Below are 20501 nucleotides of genomic sequence, written 5' to 3'. Positions count from 1 at the left end.
CTGACTTCAGTACTACTGACTCCCGGCTTCTTCCCTTTGAATTGTCTAAATTATTTCAATTAGACCCAGACTAATTTAAATTGCATCCATCTACATTCCTCCCTTATCACATATTTCTTCTTATCAATCTACATAAGTCCACATCCATATTAACCAAAATATTCATCTTTATGGTCAACAACAATTACGAGAACAGCAAAAGCAAGAGGGTTTCACAGAATATTACTATCATCATTTCGCGCTCTGTCAGAAGTGAAATACTTCAAAATATTCTTACATCATTTCCTAAAACAAATCAAACATTTTAAATGTTAGATAATGAAGTGGACGCATGTGGTTTTGACGTCATAAAATAATGAATAAGTTGAAATAATAACATGGTAGTATAAAAAATTATTCAAATTTGGCTTGCTGCAATCACAAATTTTGTATAAACCTTACGCTTGCATATAATCAATTATATATCTGTACATCGCTGTATTGAAAAAACTATATCAATAAATAATACCTGCAAAAATTAATTTGTAAATACAAATAGTGTACCTGTCCGTCATACATATCCTCATCGATACGCTGCACAATTATTCGTTGTTCAGCTAGTTCATCGTTTATCCAATCAATAAGAACTTGTTTCAATTTAACAACATCGGGATCATTAAGAGACTGAGGATCTATAACAGCTCTTTGTTCAAGATCCCCTTTAATATGAAAATTATATAATTAAACACACTTTTATTACGTAAAGTTACTTACGCAGTTCATAGTCTTCTGGCGGAATATCATACTGGTTAGGAGACCCAGGAGAATCAATTGCATATTTTCCTTCATCTTGAATTTTTTGCACTAAACACCAAAAAAAAATTAAATATATTATTCGACAGAAATGTAAGAATCTGAGTATAAGTATGAGCAATATATACATACACATGTAAATCCAAACCTTTTAGATATTTTTATTGCTTTTTATAATTTCGAAAATACGTATTTTCGAAGGAACATATGTACAGCGGTCAAAAAAGTATTGGTTATTAACTAAATTTTTATAAAATGCTATAATAACAACAAAATGGAACACAAAAATTAAAAAAAAATAATGCAGTTTTCAACGTTTGTATTGTGTTTATTTGTTGTAATTGTATTTACTTTAACAAAAATTATTTAAAATTTAAATAACAAAAAAAGCAATTATATTGCGAAACACTAAAATTAAAGTAATAAAAGTATTCGTCATTCATGCAACAGATTGTAATTTTAGTAACAATAACTAAAATTTAATATTTTGTTAAACGTTCTTTACGTTTTAGTACCTCTTTTAAACGCTTTGGCATTGATTGGACTAATTTTGCTATCATAGCTGGATCTATATTAGCCCATTTTTCCATTTAAACCTATTGCATCAATTACTTGTTTGAAAAGCTGCGTTTTCTTAATTTGGACTCCAAATGAACCCAAAGATGTTATATGGGGTTTAAGTCTGGACTTTGCGGAGATGTTTTTATCCCTTTTCTGCAGTTCTATAATAACCAAAGTTTAGTGTTTAACGCAGAATGCTCTGTATCATTATCCTGATAGAACTGAAAATCATACCCAATGCCGTTTTTCTGAATTTTGCATCAAGTTTTTCTTTAATATATATATATTTAACTTATGATCCATTATTCCACTTATTACTTCAATATTTCACACACCAGATGTCGACATACCCAGTAGAAAACGGATCGATTCGTCATCGAAGACGTCTTCAAGACATGGATACATACATGAAGACCGATCGATCCAAATGTATGACGGTCTTCGAAGACACTTTCATACAAATTAGCCAAATGTCTTCAATGAATTTTTGTGTACATGTCTCGAAGACCGTCTCGAAGACCATGTCTTGTATAACGGACGCATTCGACAGAAAGTTGTGCGCTCTTAGTGCAGTGCTCATATAATTTTTTCACCCTTTTTTTTATTTCTACTCTTTTATTGCACTCTTTAAATTTTAAATGAATTTCAATTTTCTCTTTAAATAAGTAGAAAGAAATTGTTGTATTTTGTACTTTTATTTATTTTATATAATAATTTCTTACATTACATTCGAAATTAAAAGTTTTAAAAGTAAATTATAAATTTTATTATAAATTATTATAAATTTTATTAAGATATTAAAAATAAACTAGTAAAAACTAGTAAACATAATGAAAATTAATTTAAATAATTAACTTAATATAACTTAGCATATCTAAAATTAACTAAAACTAATAAAAAATAATTTATAGCATTTCGCTATCATCAATTGTTGAAGTTTTATATGTTTTCAAAAGCGTTGAAGAGGATTTTGGTACAATTAAACCTTCTGATCTTAAGAGTTCTAAAATATCATTACCACAACTCCTGTTAATCCTGTGGTTTTTAAATATAACAGCTAATTTTTCACAAGTGTTTTTAGTTTTTTTATTTTCAACATCCTTTGTTTCGTTTCTTAAACAACTTTCACTGGAATTATTGTCTTCAATATTATTATCAATATATTTTCAAGGAACTAAGTCACTATTTAATTTGTTTTGATTTAATTTCTTTTTTTTTAATATTTCATAGTTTAATGATTTTGTTTCTTTATTTATTTTGATTTTTTTAATATTTATTTCACAAATGTTTATTCACTACACTTCAAAATTATTGCGTCACTTCATTTATAAAACATAGCGTCATCTGATGCAAAATTAAAATACGTTGCTATGAACACTAAAAATGAGAGAGAAAGCAAAGAAAGAGTATTTACATTCATGTTTTGAGCAATTGTTTTGCAAATTTGCTTGAAAATGCGGACGCGGTATCAAAGACCGTCTTGAAGACAATGTCTTCGAAGACCACTTTTTCTACTGGGTACATCCGCAAGTCATATCACTGCCACCACCATGTTTAACAGTAGTAACTGTATTGCGTTATTGCAGATCCGTATTTTGCTTTCTATACACAATTACCTTGCCTTCGCATCCAATAATTTTGAATTTACTCTAACCAAAAAAATCACATTGTGCTAGCACAATTCTGGCTCTTTTACATGTCTTTGCAAATTGTAGCCATTTGATTCTATTGATTTTGTTTACACATGGTTTCTTTGTTAAGTTCTTCCTCTATAACCATTAATTTGAAGCAAATTCCGAATAGATTGTGGTGTGACCTCTTTTCTCAAATATTTCTAAATATTATTACAAAAAATTATGGCATTTGCTTTAGAATTTTTTTAAACTAAATACCGCTCATCCGCTTTGGAAAGTACTTTAAACCGACCGGATCTTTGATGGTTTTCGACCGATTTTGTTTCTTTTCATTTTTTATAATATAATGAATGGTAGTTCTTAGACTATTTGCTATTTCACCAAATTTTTTTTACTTAATCCATTTCTATAATGTTTAAAGTGCAGCTTAATGCATAAATGACGAATGCTCTTTTTGCTTTATTTTTGGTGTTTCGCAAAATAATTGCTATTTTTGTTATTTTATTGTTAAATCTTTGGAATAAACACAATTATAACAAATAAACAGAATACAAACGATGAAAACTGTATTATTTTTTTTAATTTTTTTGTTTCGTTTTGTTATTACATTTTATAAAAATTTAGTTAATGACGAATTCTTTTTTCGACCGCTGTATGTATGTATTTAAATGTTAATTTCATTGCAATGGACTTTAGTGACTGTTTTAATTCCATTTAATAAAAAAAACGACGTATATGTTTGCCCTAAAAGGCTATTTACTGTTAGGTTAAAAGATTTGTAATTTATTTTGTCTTATTCTCAGTTATTTTGGTCTAATTTTATGATACAAATATAAAATACTTTTATTTAATCATTTTAAACGTAGGACATATTCAGAAGTATCTGAAAAATATGTTTTTAATATACGTGATAGACGTATTTATTTTTATTTTTCATTTGTACTCATTTTGATAACAAAAACAAAATTCTTATATATAAGATAAAAATGGTGTTGAAAATTTATCTTTAATATTAATATTGTATACCTAATAGTAATAAACAAAAACAGATGATTAAATAAAACTGTACTTCATTTATGTTCTTAAAATTAGAATAGCTTAGAAAAACAAACTATTTAATGAAATAAACTGATTAAATTTTATGAACGCTTTTCATAAATAAATATGGCGTTTTAAAATTTGTTTTTTACAATTCGGCAATTTACCAAAAATCATTAAAAACGAATATCTGCATATTCCAAAACACCAACCAATAATAAGTTTATTTTAATAAAAAAAACTGTTCATTTTCATAATTAGGACTAATAAATAGCATTTCATGCCTGCATTTAACGACATCACTATATTAATTAAAATAAACAAAACGTACACAAATACCTCGTTAAGTCTAAAAAAAAGTGACGTAATTTTGTGTATTTATAGAAACATTTCCAAACAAGTGCACACAAACAAACCATACAAAAAATATTGTTTTTATACCTTCCTTCGATACCTTCTTTCTGCCTAATGTACTAAATCTATCCCAGAAACTCTCTTCTTTTTCCACCGCCTTTATAGTAGGACCATGGTATGGAGATTTTGAACGATTCGTTCCAGCCATGACTCAAGTCAACAAATAATTTATTGTCCCCACAGCAGCATATAATTAATCGTCAGGCACCCATACAGACCATAAATACACTTACCAGCATACTGTCATGCACTGTTTGACAGACGGCATTATGACGCGTGTCGATATGTGTAACGGAACGTAAGCATAATTAAGCAAAAAATACCATGTTTTTTGTATTAAACCACAGGAATTCCTTTGTACTGCATTCACACGATAGTTTCGTTTGTAATTTAAACACCAATTGGCAGGTAAGATTTTAAACTGACATCTGCAGGCCGATTCCACTAATCACTATCGCTAAAACTCCAATCTCTTCGCTTAAATTCTTAAATAAGCGATTCGCTTATTTTAGGAGGATTAGCGATTATGCGATTCGGCTAACAGAATCTCTTCGCTACATTTATCTGGCGATGCGGATAATGCTGAAATGCACTGAAATGTCAAATAAATACAAAAATTGTAAACAAATGTTAGCTTTTGGACTTATAATTTAAATTTGAAATTTAAAAGCACATACTTCAACAAAAAAATATTTAGCAATTGTGAAATTTAAATTAATATTCAATATAACATTGGTGCGTAAATTAATTAAATAATGAACTTTTTGATAAGAAGGAGATTTTTTTTTCTGGTGATGTGAGAGATTCACGAAATCATTTACGTTGGAAAAGAAAATGTTTGCGAAATTCCACAGACCCCTTTGCTGTATCTGATGCGCGTTTTATTGAAATATTTCGTCTTTCGAAATATTTATGTAAGCTTTTCATGGCGGAAATAACTCTGTCGACGGCACATAATAATTATAATGTGCAACATCGAAAGGCAAGAAATTGCATTGAGCGTTGTTTCGGATTATTAAAAAGTAGATTTCGTTGCCTTAGCAGCGAAAGAACTTTAATGTATGATCCTGAAACAGCGGCCAAAATTGTTAATTCATGTTTGGTGCTACATAACTTCCTTATTAAACATAATATAATGAACGAAGTTAATGATGTTGACTGCGCAGAAAACACGGACGAAAAAATAAATGAAGATAATGACTTTGAAACACAAGAACCCGTCCCTGAAGCGTTTCTAGCAAGAGAGGAAATAATCAATAATTATTTTCAATATTAATTGGGTTTTATTTAATTGACTTTTTATTAAAACTTTAAATATATATTTATTTATATTGTTATTATTATTTTATTAATAATAAATTTTTATTATGACCAATATTCAACAGTTTTTTATTAACACTCTGGCCTTAGGTCGTAAATTTAACACATAAAAATTACACTTATAAATTTGTGTTAAATATTTAATTGTATTTTAGTTATTATAAAAACTTATTTGTATTACAAATATTTGGGTCCATTTGAAGACCATCTTCAGTGTTCAATGAGGAAGAAAAACCTTAAAAATAAACAATTATTTCATTAATAAAAAAAGCGCAAATTTCCACATCACCCTTGAGGTATTGCACATAATGCGTTAACCACGAATTCCATCATAAATATCTGAAAATTAAATAATAAATAAAATATATTAAATATTATATGTATAAATATGTATATAATTATTCATTTTGTTCACTGTTTCACTTACAATTCATTTATTTTTGGTACAATTTCAAAAATGAAATATGAAAAATATAATACATTTGTTTACATTTGCTGAACACCAAACGCACTCTCACTATATTACTGCCACAAAATTTTTGTAATATTAATTTTTTTTTTTCATTTTACTTTAAATGCAAAATTTATTTCTATCACAATAACTTAATTAATAAATAAATATGAATATTATACTAAATACGTACAAAATAATTGCTTAATTTGTTTAAAAAATAATATTTTCACTTTAAGCGACAGCAAAAACCTAGTCGCCTAAAACAATCAAATTAGAAGAAATTTTAGTCGTTTTTAACGACATTTACAGATTGCCAATTTAGCAGAATACGAAATTTGGGGATTTAGCGATTTTCCGGAGAAATCAGCTGTTTTTGAAAGTTGAGAAAATTAGCGAATAGAAATTAAGCGTAATGAGTTAGTAGAATCGCAAAAGTTGCTCAAATTCTTTAAATGCATTTTAGTGACTTTAGCGATAGCGATTAGTAGAATCGGCCTGCTGGAGTCAAAAAGTAAAAATATTAATTTACACGGCAAATTATTATAATTTGATTGTCAGAAAAGATTGTCATATAGAAATTTCAGTTGTTAAAATTTCAAAACGCCGAACTTTGCAAATATTTTGATTATAGTGCAAAAAATAAATAATTTAAATAAACTATTTAATTTTTAATACTGAAATCATAACAAAAAAAAAAATAAAGATTCAACAAAAGAATTTTTAAATAAAATGAAAATTTCATTACTAAGATGTGAGAAGCACTTAGAACATATTAATAAAATGCAACACGAGTACGCAAATAATGTAATACTAAAGTGTTTGACAAGTTTAAGTACAACTTTAGCTAAACATATGAGACGTGATTGCTATTATATTTTGGTTCGTTATTGAAATTTTTTTTTTTTTGTAAATATTTAGTGTTATAACTCATTTTGTAATTTTTCTGCAAGTTCATCTAAACGGCGTAAAAGATTGTTTTTTCTTTTAGTTTCATAATTTTTTCATTGTATTCTTTTATATTCGTTATAACATCCAAAATTTCCTCTTCATATGATCTGTTTTTTTAGCTTTTTATACTGGAACAGTACGGATACGATGGTGACAATGGTACACGATGGTATGCTGGAAGTGATGGTGTAGATGACGGCTGTTGAATATTAAGAGCTTTTAATAAAATAATATGTCAAATAGTTTTTATATTTGTTACTGGGCTTAGCTCGTTCATTTAACAAATAAATTCATGAAAATGTTTTTTAAATAAAATAAAAAATTACACTTTTGTTAAACTGTGTTAAATATTTAGTTATATTTTATTTTTCATACAAAATTATTTATATTACAAATATTTTGGTCTACTTCTTCCTATCTTCAGTGTATAAGATACTAAACAAAGAAAGAAAATAAATATTGAAATACATGTAAATAAACATATAAACATATATCCCATACAAAAAACAAAAAATGACAAATATTGTCGTCTCTCTCAATGTCGTCTCAGAACAAGTTTAAAACGCTAAACGACCACAATCAAAATGGAAAAGAAATAAGGCGATGTTTAATTCGAATTTTAAGCAAGTTTTATTTTAACTTATGAACTAAAAATAAAAACAACAAAAAATTTTTACTTATATAATTTTAAATAATTATATTTTAAATAATTAAAAAATTTATATTGTGTTATATTATATCAGGGTACTATATAATATTAAGGTTTTATTTTTCGTTTTCATCAAGTGCGTGCGCAAAAAAATTCACTCTGTTACTTTCAAACAAAAAGGGTAATGAAAATCTTATTAAAAAGAATCGAAACATTGAATCTAAAACAAAACTTAAAACAAAAAATAATAGTTTCCGAATATTAAATAAATAAATAATAAGTTATTATATTCATTTCTTTCAGTAAAAAAATAAATTTTTGCTTTGTTTTTTGAATTTATTTACCTCTTAAACAAATACATTTGAAAACAGCTGGTAGAGGCAGCAAATGAAACTTAAAAGCTCAAAATAATTTATATTAAGTGTTGTAAAAGGACAGAACACTAAACTAATCACAGCTCACGAATTTGTGTTTTTGTGTAATTGTGTAGTTAAGGAATAACCTTATACTAAATAACAAAGAAGATAAAGAAAAGAAACTGAGAGGAAATTTTGAATAATGGTGCCTCTTTGTGTAATATCGCAAAGAAAATCTCTTTTACTTATTTACCATACCAGAATCGTCAAATATTAAAAACGGTGTGGCTTATAACTTAAATATTTACTACATTTGTGGTTGCATATTAGCATGTAGCCATTTCTTCTAATTAGAAGAAATAGTATAAATTATTGTTCTTGGAAAATCCATTGTATATATTAATACGATTATAATGAGTAAATATAGGCATGATTTTTTATATCAGTTTTACTTCAATTTACATAAAAGTTTTAAATGCGCTATAAAAATCAAATATAAATGAATAAAATATATATATACCAATTCGGTAAACTAAAATCAATAGTAAATATAAAGTAGCTATTATTGATATATGTAAATATGTATATATTATTAGTCATGAAATTGTTTTAATAAAGTTAAAAAAATTGTATCGCATTTATTAAAATAAAAGTTCTTTTAATTATGTTGCACATATACGTACTATATTTATATATATGCTGAGCATCTAATAGAAAAGTTAGTATGTGCTCATACATTTCGAATATTAGGTTGCATTGTTTTAATATTTTGTTTTAAAAAGATTAATATTAATATAATTTTTTAAAATTCAAAAAAAGTTTGATATATTGTAATACAATTTTTGCTTGTGCATCAAATTTTTTCAATATAGAAAATCGTAAAAATGTATATACTGTTTACTACTACATATTTTTTGTAGTTTTAAGCAATCCTTTCAGTAAGGTGAAATGTTTTTTGTATATGAAATTCAAGAAATTCTTAACTAGTTAATAACAACATTGTAAACAATAAGGATCAATTTCATCGCATAGTGTTAGAAGAAATATTAAATATATAAGCATTTTCCGCACCACCTAAGAGGTATGCTTGCTGGCGTGTTACCGAGTTTTAGGTGTTCGGTTCCCCAATAGGCCTATCCACCATAATATTTTATTTAACAAATATACAATTTTATGTAAATACAATTTAGAATAACTTAATATATACAAAATAATATTACTATTTTAAAAATATTTAATATTAAACCAAAAATAATAAGGAACTATTAAATTAAAGATAAATTATAAATAAATTTAATAAATTATAAAATTAAAACTAAAATATTTTTTGTTTAAGCAAAAAATCACTTAAAGAATATGAACACTTTTGTACTGTTTATAAGTGTTGAAAGCATAATTGTTTATATTTAAAATTCGACACTTTATTATCTCGATTGAAATATTTTAAAATGAAGTAAATTCTTACTTTAATGAAAAAAGATAGAAGAGTTTCAATTTTGCATATACATATATATGGATGAACGTTTTCTAATTTATTAAATAAATGTTGCGCTAAACCTAATTTATAGCAATTGCTATCGAACTGATCCGAAAATTGTGATTCTAATTTTTCAATATACTATGTAGTAAAAGGAGGAGGTGGTTGAACTTAATGGCAATTTTGGAATTGCTTTTCTATGATGAAAATATTGGTTACTGAAAGGTCACTGTTAAGACATTTACAAACATATTTATTTTATTTAATTTATTTATTTTAACTTCATTTGAATTAATGTTAAATACTAATCTCTATTCACCACTTGCGCACTTCAACCGATAAAAAGCTCATCTCAAATTAACTATATGGCAACGCTTGCCTTTACTTCTTTTAATACGGTTGTGCAATGCACTTTTGCCTTTGGGTTTCTTTCTTTTTATTTTACTCGCAGACTAAGACGGTCGGTTCGGTGAAGTGCGCAAGTGGCAATTGAACTTAACAAATTAATTTTGAATAAAACATAAATAGTGAAATCATAGATCCCGTTTTTAATTTTGAAATTATAAAAAATAACTTTAAAAACTATTAAAGTTTCAGCATGGCGCCCGAGCAGGGACTATTTTAAAGTGTTTTTTTAAAGTGTTTTTTTTAAATCTGTTTTTTATCGTGAGTGTTTTTATTTGTAAAAAACAATTATCATTGCCACGCGGTCCACGTTTCTTTTTTTTATTAATTATAAACGGTACTGGCACCGCATCGCAAATTCATCAATACCGCTATCCAAATCCGCAACGGTGCTTTACGGACCACGTTTATCATCTTATTAAATAAACGGCACTGGTACCGTAAAATAATTTCACCGGTTTGCTGTATCACCACATCGCTGCAAAAATCCGCAACGGTGCTTTACGGACCACGTTTATCATTTTTCATAAATAAACGGCACTGGTACCGTGAAATAATTTCACCGGTTTGCTGTGTAACCACATCGCTGCCAAAATCCGCAACGGTGCTTCACGGACCACGTTTATCATTTTCTGGAAATAAACGGCACTGGTACCGTAAAATAATTTCACCGATTTGCTGTGTCACCACATCGCTGCCAAAAGCCGCAACGGTGCTTTACGGACCACGTTTATCATCTTATTAAATAAACGGTACCGCTACTGCTGTTTCACCAACATCGCTGTTTTTCAAATTTTCCAATCAATGGACTGTTGCTGTAATAGGAGACCAAAGGATTGTCAGGTAATAGAAATGTAGATGAGGGACAGTGCTTAAATAAAATTTAATTACAGCGGCAAAATCACCGCAAGCATAACAATTTTCCTTCATTATAGAATCCTAACAGCACTGCCATCTGCATTCTCTCTTTTTTGATTACAAGTACATTGCATTATATTAACAAAAAATATAATATACATTATTAACATTATATTGAATTATATATTAACAATAAATAAAAAATATATCATTTACATTATACTGCATTCTATTAACAACGAATATAAACGAAATATACAATACAGCTAAACGTGAAGCACGTCGATTCATTTAGTACAAAATATTTTTCTCTTTTGTTGTTATTTGTAATTATTTATTTTCTGAAATGCCTACTAAAAAGCGATCACAGTCTTTGCAATCTCCAAAGGGGGTAGAAACCTTGATCCATAATCGAGAAGCAGTAGTTGCCGACATTTTAAGGTTAAAGGCAAACTTACTAGAAGGCAATGTTGCAAAAAGTCCTAGTGAGCTAGAGTGTAGATTGGAAATACTTGACTCGTACATTGACAAAGCGATGCAATACCAGAGCAAAATATTTGACCTGGATCCTACTGATGACTATAGGGCTGTTTTAGAAGATATTTGTGTTTCAACTAAATCCTTGTTTTTACAAAAGTTGAAAAAGCATCGCCTTGTTAGCGCCCCTGCAATCTCGCACCACTGTGGTCGACCGCAATCGAAGTTGCCAAGCATGCGACTACCAAAATTCAGCGGCAAATACTGTGATTATAAAAATTTCATTAGTTTGTTTGAAAGCCTTGTTCATAGTGATGAAACTCTTACGGACATTGAAAAATTCAACCATTTACTGTCATGTTTGTCAGATGAAGCTCTTGGTACTGTGAAGGCCTTTCAAGTCACTGAGAGGAATTACCCAAAAGCGTTAGCCAGTCTTAGGAAGGTGTACGACAACAATTGTCTCATTTTTTCCGACAATATTAGTAAGCTTTTCGATCTCCCAGTAATTCACAAACCGTCTGCTGCATCTTTGCGCACTACAATTGGCACTGTGTCTGCCATCTATGATTCCCTTCTTTCAATAGGAGATGATAAGAATATCACCAATGCAATTCTTATTCATTTAGTCATGCAAAAGGTGGATTCAGTCACAAAATCAAAATGGGAAGAACAGCTGGACTACAACACTTTGCCATTATGGAGTGACTGTGAAGCAGCTCTTAATAAAAGGTTCCAATATCTATCAGCGGACGAGACCTCTTCTACAAAGCATAAAAAATCAGTGCCAGAGTGTGACCAAAAACCCGGTGTTAAACGGGACAAACGCAGCTTTAAATCCTCCTTTGTCTGCAACAAGCTGAATCAATCCAATGATCCCAAATGCGTATATTGTATGTCTAATATCCATATGATAACGAAGTGTACATCATTTGCTGAATTGCCTGTGTCACAACGGTTCGACGCAGTCAAGGCAATTCCAGCGTGCATAAACTGTTTAAAAAAAGGGCATTCTGTTTCAGCATGTAAATCATCACGTTGCAGAGTGTGTGCGGGACAACATCACACACTACTGCACAAATACACTCCAATTATCCCTCACGCAACTGCAAGTTCTGATTCCGATCGCGTTTTTGTAAATCATAGTGCTACTAATTGCGACCAGGTAATTTTGGCGACAGCACTAGTTACTGTAAAGAGTAAGTCTGGAGAGTACCGAACAGCCAGAGCCTTACTTGATTCCGGTTCTCAAACAAATTTCATGACCGAGGAGCTTGCACAACTATTGCAGTTAAGAAGGGAAGATGGATGCCTTAATTTAATTGGAATTGGTAAGATAAATACCACAGTTAAGCATAAGTTACATGCGACTGTGAGATCGCGAGTCAATTCTCATGAATTCTCAGCCGATTTTTGGGTATTGCGAACAATATCCACCTACCAACCAAATCATAATATATCTACCGCCAGTTGGAAGATTCCGGCAAACATTGAGCTTGCTGATCCATATTTCTACAAGTCACAAAGAATTGATCTTCTTCTTGGTGCTGAAACGTTTTTCGAACTTCTATCAGTCGGACAAATAAAACAAAGTCCGAATCTCCCCACGCTGCAGAAAACATTACTTGGCTGGACTGTGTCTGGAAAATATCAAAGCAATAGAAATGTTGAGCCCCATGCTAATGCCTTAACTGTTTCACAAGATGATGACACTGTAGTTAGCTCATTGTTGCAAAAATTTTGGGAACTTGAAGAAATTCCCAATAGTGAAAAAACCGCCACGCTCATACCTGAGCACAAACTTTGCGAGGATAAATTCTTGTCGTCAGTGCAACGCTTACCATCGGGGCGATTCAAAGTTTCTCTTCCTTTCAAGTCTGATTCCCGCAACCTTGGGCTATCATTTGAGACAGCTAAGCGTCGTTTCTTGTCACTAGAGCGTAGACTTTCTAAAGATGCTGCTCTGCATGATTTATATATGGACTTTATGAAAGAATACGTAAATCTAGGTCACATGTCTTTATCAACTCGCAACTTCTCTGTATCTCCCCACTACTTCATACCACATCAGTGCGTATTAAGACCACAAAGTACATCGACAAAACTTCGTGTAGTCTTCGATGCTTCTTCGAGAACATCAACTCAACTGTCATTAAACGACATATTACTGGTGGGTCCGACGATACAAGAAGAATTGTACACAACGTTGCTCCGTTTCCGTATGCATAAATATGCATTAACTGCTGACATTACTAAAATGTACCGTCAAGTTTTGATTGACGAGGCAGATCGCGACTTTCAACTCATTCTGTGGAGGGAAAGTCCAAACGAAGAATTGAAGACTTACCAATTGAACACTGTGACATACGGAACATCCTCTGCACCATTTTTAGCAACTCGATGTTTACGCCATCTAAGTGATCTCAATCAATCAACGCTTCCAATTGGTTCCAATGTTATTCGAACCGACTTCTATGTTGATGACTTGCTGACTGGTGCAGATTCATTTAATGAACTCGAAACAATTCGAAGGCAAGTCACCCAAATTCTGGAGACAGCTGGGTTCCAGTTAGCCAAATGGTTCTCAAACCACCCCACCTATCAGGACGATAAGCAGTTGAAAAAATCATTGAATATAACCGATATTGATACAACGAAAGCACTAGGCATACAGTGGCATACCACAAAAGATGTGTTTAGGTTTCAGTTGGACGACACTTACCTAAATTTGCGTGCAACAAAAAGAAATATCTTATCGATATCAGCTCGTCTATTCGACCCCCTTGGCTTATTATGCCCAATTGTTGTGAAAGCAAAAATTTTATTGCAAGAATTGTGGTTACAGAAACTTGACTGGGACGAATCCATACCCATGCGTCTTGACACTGCTTGGCAGGCCTTTAAGAATGACTTGAAACAGTTAAACTTAATTTCAATTCCGCGATATGTTAATTTGCATTTTAATGTTAAATGCCAAATTCATGGTTTCGCTGATGCATCAGTGCGAGCATATGGCTGCTGTCTATACGTAAGATGTGAAACGTCAAATGGTTTCAAGTGTGAGTTGCTTACTGCTAAATCAAAAGTTGCTCCTCTGAAAACCAAATCTTTACCTCGGTTAGAGTTATGCGCTGCACATCTGCTTGCTAAATTGTGGAATAGAATCCGTGTAATGTTCCATCACAACATCGACGAGGTAGTTTTTTGGACCGATTCAACAATCACACTACATTGGATCAAAACGCATCCGTCAACACTTTCAACATTCGTGGCGAACAGGGTTTCAGAGATACAAGAATGGTCAACTAATATAACATGGCGACACGTGCAGTCACAGCACAATCCTGCTGACATAGTATCCAGAGGATGTAACGTTACTGAACTAGTCAGTTCAATTTGGCAAACTGGGCCTGAATACCTGTCACAAGATGAGCCAAGTGGCCAATTAAAATAGCGCCAATAATCACTTCGGAGCAAGAATCTCTGGAAACAAGGAAAACAAGAGCTGTGTTCATCGTATCGGAAGAACCCTCAAACGCAATTTTGAAATTAGTCGGTACTCAGTCATCATACATAAAGCTCATGCGAATTGTTGCGTATATACTCCGATTCATAAATCGCGCTAGGAAATGTCAAAAAGAGATATCACTAATCCTAAGTGTCAAAGAATTAAATGGTGCTTTCTTAAAGGTCGTGGAACAGGTTCAAAAAAATGCATTTCAAGATGAGATATATGCACTGATGAAGAAACAACTGTTAAAACCAGGCATGCAGAAACTTACTCCATTTCTGCACGATACAAATTGTGGCCCCAATAAAGTAACACTGTTACGTGTGGGAGGCCGGTTGCTCAATGCCCCAATTAGCCATGATTCCAAGTTTCCACTCCTCATGCCAAAAAATTGCCATTTTATTAATATCTACTTAAGGCATCTACATTTAAATAATTGTCATGCAGGTCCCAAGGCGTTAGGGTCAATTTTGCGGCAAAAGATATGGCTTGTTAACGCGAAAGCAGCTTGCAGTAAAACTGTAAGAAGTTGCACACATTGCTTTCGCTATAAACCGAAACTTCTGACTCAAATAATGGGAAATTTGCCAACTGATCGAGTCACAGCAACGCGTCCTTTTTTGATTTCAGGTGTTGATTTTTGTGGTCCCATGTATACAACATTAAAAATACGTGGTCGACCACCAGTTAAAACATACATTGCCGTTTTCGTTTGCTTCACGTCTAAGGCTGTACATTTTGAACTAGTCTCTAATTTATCTTCTAATTGTTTTATTCTTTGTCTTAAAAGGTTCGTGGGACGGAGAGGATTGCCAGATCGAATTTACTGCGACAACGCAACAAATTTCGTGGGAGCCTGCCGAGAGCTGAAAGAACTGCAACAAACGTTCAAAGTACAGAAAGACCAGCTGGTGTCATATGCTGCACAAGAGGGAATCGAGTTTGTCTTCATACCGCCTCGCGCACCACATTTCGGAGGATTGTGGGAAGCCGCCGTAAAGTCCGCGAAACATCTATTACTTCGAACAGCGGGCAGCGCAATGCTAACCAACGAGGAACTGCAAACATTGGTAATTCAGGTGGAAGCCGTTCTCAATTCAAGACCAATCGAACCTCTCAGCCAAGATCCAAACGACGGTCAAGCACTAACACCAGCACATCTACTAATAGGGGATTCTCTGCGCACGCTGCCGCAAGAATCAACGCTCGACGTGCAAAACAGCAATCTGAATTATGCGCAGAGATGGCGGCTGCTATGCGAGCTCAAACGCAGATTCTGGCGGGCCTGGTCCAAGGACTATATCCTCAACTTGCAAACAAAAACCAAATGGATCTTGGAACAGCCGAACGTAGCAGTCGGCCGTCTCGTCGTTGTCCACGAAGACAATCTTCCCCCTCACCAATGGTTGATCGGCAGGGTCCAAGGTACGGTAGTCGGGAGCGACGGCAGGGTACGAGTGGTAGACGTTAGAACAAAGAATGGAGTCATAAGAAGGCCAATTCACAAATTGGGGTTGCTTCCAACTTGAACACCTATGGTGCTTCAACGTGGCCGGTGTTAAGACATTTACAAACATATTTATTTTATTTAATTTATTTATTTTAACTTCATTTGAATTAATGTTAAATACTAATCTCTATTCACCACTTGCGCACTTCAACCGATAAAAAGCTCATCTCAAATTAACTATATGGCAACGCTTGCCTTTACTTCTTTTAATACGGTTGTGCAATGCACTTTTGCCTTTGGGTTTCTTTCTTTTTATTTTACTCGCAGACTAAGACGGTCGGTTCGGTGAAGTGCGCAAGTGGCAATTGAACTTAACAAATTAATTTTGAATAAAACATAAATAGTGAAATCATAGATCCCGTTTTTAATTTTGAAATTATAAAAAATAACTTTAAAAACTATTAAAGTTTCAGCAGTCACTAAGGTGGAGGTGGAAAAGTCGACAGACAATTATGATTCGTTTGCATTTTAAAAAAAAGCCATCCACATATATATATTGAGAAAGCATTACGATTTAAAAATATTTTATGGAGTCAGTAACTCCTAACAGGGCCTTCCACTCGTTTCTATAATAAAAATCATAAAACGACCATTACTTAAAATTTGTATGAAAACATGCAACACAGTTTGGAGAACTATTAAGGAACATTTAATACAAAGATAATAGTTACGAAAAACACAGATCACATTGACTAAATCGCAGACTTTGTTCAAGCAACAACAAAATCTGCAACAATATTATAAAGTGGAATGCAACTGGACGTCCAAGGTTTTTTTTCTGTATGATTTGAAGAAAAAAACAAACAAAAAAAATCGCAAATTGTACAATATATTTTTAAAACATATAATTTTTTACACTTGTGTTTTGTTAAAATATAATTAACATAAATTTAAATATCTATATATAATAACAACACTCAACCAAAGTACAATTAATAATATTAATTTCACTTCAGGATTTTTCCTTTTTTATAATTATTAGTATATCATGGAACAAATAATTTTCTAATCACTTTCAAAGTACTAAATTATAAATAAAAGCACAACATAACATAATTCGTAGTTTATTATATACACTAATTAGGCACACATCTAAGTTTCTAATGTGTTAATACATTTATATATTTACTTTATTCTACAACAATAAATTGCGTTATTTTTAATTAATAATATACCTTCGATAATTCTTTGGAAAAATGTAGAGATGTTTAAAATTTAAACATCCAAGTACGCACTTCCGTTTCAATTGTAAATAAATTTTAATTAACTAATAATTCATATATTTTTCTGGAATAATTACCTTTTTTAATGCTTTTATAATTGAAAACAAATTCCGCCTTATTTTTCTTTTAGTAATGTGGTATTTGTGCACTTAATTGCAACTTTGGCGCATTTTCTCGTAACGGATTTTTAATGTCAAAAAACCAAAACAAACAACGAAATTTCTCAGAAACCTCTCTTACTTTAGCAAATATCGTGGTGAGTAGGGACCGGGTGGGCAAAGTAGCAGGGTCCGGGTGGGGAAAATATTCACGCGCCATTATGTAGCATTAGGCTTTTTGTTATTGTACTGCGTAATATTTTCACCTCATTACACAAAATTTTTGAATATTTTTTGAATAATTCAGAAAAATTTATACACAATTTTTCGAGTAACTCTCAGTTTCTTTTCTTTATCTTCTTTGCTAAATAATAATAAATAACAATAATATTGAATAAAATCATAAGTTCAACAAACTTTCAATTATATATTTATATTTTTGCTTCTTCTCTTATAAATAAGTATGACCGGAGATGGTTTGCCACTTCCTGGTGGTGGAAACGAATCTGACAAACGCGAACAACGGACAGAAAATGAAAATAAACTGTTCTTAGAAATCCGAGAGCTAAAAACACTTTGCGAAAAGCTGAAACTAGAAGTTATTCAACTAAAATGCAAAAACTCTCGATTAAAAGCAACAGAAATTACTGTAAATCTCACAAAAAAATTCTAGCAGAAAGCTGAGTACGGAACGGATGCGGAAGAATTAGCTTGGGAAACTAATTGGATCGTCAAAAAGTCTAAAACATCAAAACCAAGTAAGAAGAGAAAAGCTACAATAATGGTTGTAGAATCAGTTAAACCATTGAAAATTTTGCACCAATGTAAAAATTTCTAAGATTTTGCACACACAAAAAACTATTGCGGTAAACAACCTAGATGTGTGAAGTGTGCTGGAATGCATGCTACATCTGATTGTGACAAACCACCAACAATTCAACCAAAACGCTCTAATTGCGGAGAAAATCATCCAGCTAGCTATCGAGGATGTGTAGTAGCAAAAGACCTGCAAAAGTTACGAAATAAGAAGACAAGCTCGGTTAAAAGAAACCAAAAGCGTAACGCATTAAAATAACATTCCATCCAAGAGTGTTAAAGACATGCAATTCACAGAGTCCTGTCGATAAACAGAAGTCAATTTTGGCTTTGCAATCCTATGCACAAATAACTAAAACTGGAAACACAAATCCGAAGTCTGAAAATGCAATCGTTATGCAAATCTTGGAGAAATTAAATAAGCAAGAATAATTCAACAATCTGATTGAAAATCGTTTAAAAAATCTAGAAATGCTCTCCAAAAAACCACACGATGGTTAAAGCTACAAGGATAATGTTATGGAATGCTAACGGCCTCCTAAAACACAAAGATGAGCTTAAACTTTTGCTCCATACTAAAAATATTGATATTTGGCTCATAGCCGAAACTCATTTTATTAGATTGTCTTACATAAATTTCAAAGACTATGCAACTTATCACTCAATACATAAAGATAATTGTGCACGAGGAAGTAGCGTAATTATACTTCGGAACAACATGAAGCATCGCCAAGGAATTCAGTTAACAGCTTATGAATTCCAGATAGTTTCAGTTGAAATCGAAGCTGATCACCAACCTTTAACGATAGCGGTGTTGTGTATAGCGCAACTATGTAAATGTAAACAAAAACAAATAATAAATTATGTCATGTATTTTTGAAAGTGCTTATGCACAAATTATTTTATATTAACTAATGTAATGCGATCGCACACGGAAGAACCACCGCAATGCAAGTAGAATATTTGGTCATAGCAAGTATGCAATTGCTATTTGACACTTTTCTTTTCTATGCTACTATTCTGCACTTGTCGATATGACACACTTGAATGTGTCATAATATTTTCTAAGCATTGACGTGGGTCAACCTTTTTAGTGCCGCCGCAATTAAAATTATCAGGAAAATATTTGTAAATTATTGTAAAGCATTGTAAAACATTTTTGTATAAATAGATTGGAAAATTGTAATAAAAATTCAGATTTTAAACTGAGCTCTAGCAGCTTACATTAAATCTCGCTTTTAAAATTATTTTTGTCTCGGCATTCTTGGATGCCTAATAATGTGCAGATTTCTTCCTGCTAATTAAAAAGAAGAAAAATTATAAACTTGAAATAAATCTGATAAATATATCTTATATATAAAATTAAGATTGTCAAAATGTTAGTTACCGTACTCCTCCGAAACGGCTTTACCGATTTTTACCAAATTTTATATGCGTATTCAGTAGGTCTGGGAATCGGCTACTATCTATTTTTCATACTGCTAAAGTGATTAGGGTGTCCCTATCCAGCAAAAATATCTTTATTGCTTTAACAAAAATTTTTTTATTTTTTTGACATAAATTTTTTCATATTTTTGAAAAAGAAAACTTGCTATGATATGAAAAGTTGTTGTCTATGAAAATACTGAATTCATAAAACTGCCACCTAATTTCTGCACTATCGTTGATTCCCAAAATGCTCTCATTGACCGTGTATTTCCAGATGTACACATACAATACATAAATCATGGGTGGCTGGCAGAAAGAGCCATTAGCAGCAAAAAAACATGGACGTTGATGAATTAAATTTCAAGATAAAACAGACATTGCCGGGCGACTTAATATCATACAAATCGATCGATACAGTTTGTGATAAAAACGAAGTTGTAAACTATCCAGCAAAGTTTTTAAACTCACTGGATTTGCCAGGCATGCCACCACACATTTTACGACTGAAAGTTGGATCACCGATTATTTTACT

General features: G+C 31.6%; 2 protein-coding genes across 2 annotated transcripts; one reads left to right on the top strand and one right to left on the bottom strand.

Moving 5' to 3' along the window:
- Nucleotides 1-474: 474 nt before the first annotated feature.
- Nucleotides 475-4639, bottom strand: LOC119673135 (beta-parvin-like). Its single transcript, XM_038084369.1, has 3 exons — nucleotides 4467-4639; nucleotides 754-843; nucleotides 475-698 (listed from the first exon to the last, which is right to left on the bottom strand). Exons 1-3 carry the CDS (start codon nucleotides 4585-4587, stop codon nucleotides 490-492), a joined length of 420 nt encoding a protein of 139 aa, XP_037940297.1. The 5' UTR covers nucleotides 4588-4639; the 3' UTR covers nucleotides 475-489.
- Nucleotides 4640-10305: 5666 nt separating this feature from the next.
- On the top strand, nucleotides 10306-16778 carry LOC119675669. Its single transcript, XM_038086879.1, has 2 exons — nucleotides 10306-10891; nucleotides 15685-16778. The coding sequence occupies exons 1-2, from the start codon at nucleotides 10853-10855 to the stop codon at nucleotides 16363-16365; spliced, it is 720 nt and encodes a 239-aa protein (XP_037942807.1). The 5' UTR covers nucleotides 10306-10852; the 3' UTR covers nucleotides 16366-16778.
- Nucleotides 16779-20501: the final 3723 nt, after the last annotated feature.

The sequence above is a fragment of the Teleopsis dalmanni genome, chromosome 1, assembly GCF_002237135.1.
Source record: "Teleopsis dalmanni isolate 2A chromosome 1, ASM223713v2, whole genome shotgun sequence".
Taxonomy (NCBI): domain Eukaryota; kingdom Metazoa; phylum Arthropoda; class Insecta; order Diptera; family Diopsidae; genus Teleopsis; species Teleopsis dalmanni.
The sequence above is the reverse complement of the archived record's forward strand: the minus strand, read 5'-3'. Positions and strand labels throughout refer to the sequence as shown.

Coding starts and splice junctions, on each gene's coding strand:
- LOC119675669 (XM_038086879.1), top strand. CDS start 10,853: ATGGACTGTTGCTGTAATAGGAGACCAAAGGATTGTCAG. Junction 10,892..15,684: donor GGAGACCAAAGGATTGTCAG/GTAATAGAAATG, acceptor TTGTCTTAAAAG/GTTCGTGGGACGGAGAGGAT.
- LOC119673135 (XM_038084369.1), bottom strand. CDS start 4,587: ATGGCTGGAACGAATCGTTCAAAATCTCCATACCATGGTCCTACTATA. Junction 844..4,466: donor AAAGAAGGTATCGAAGGAAG/GTATAAAAACAA, acceptor TTTGGTGTTTAG/TGCAAAAAATTCAAGATGAA. Junction 699..753: donor GCCAGAAGACTATGAACTGC/GTAAGTAACTTT, acceptor TTCATATTAAAG/GGGATCTTGAACAAAGAGCT.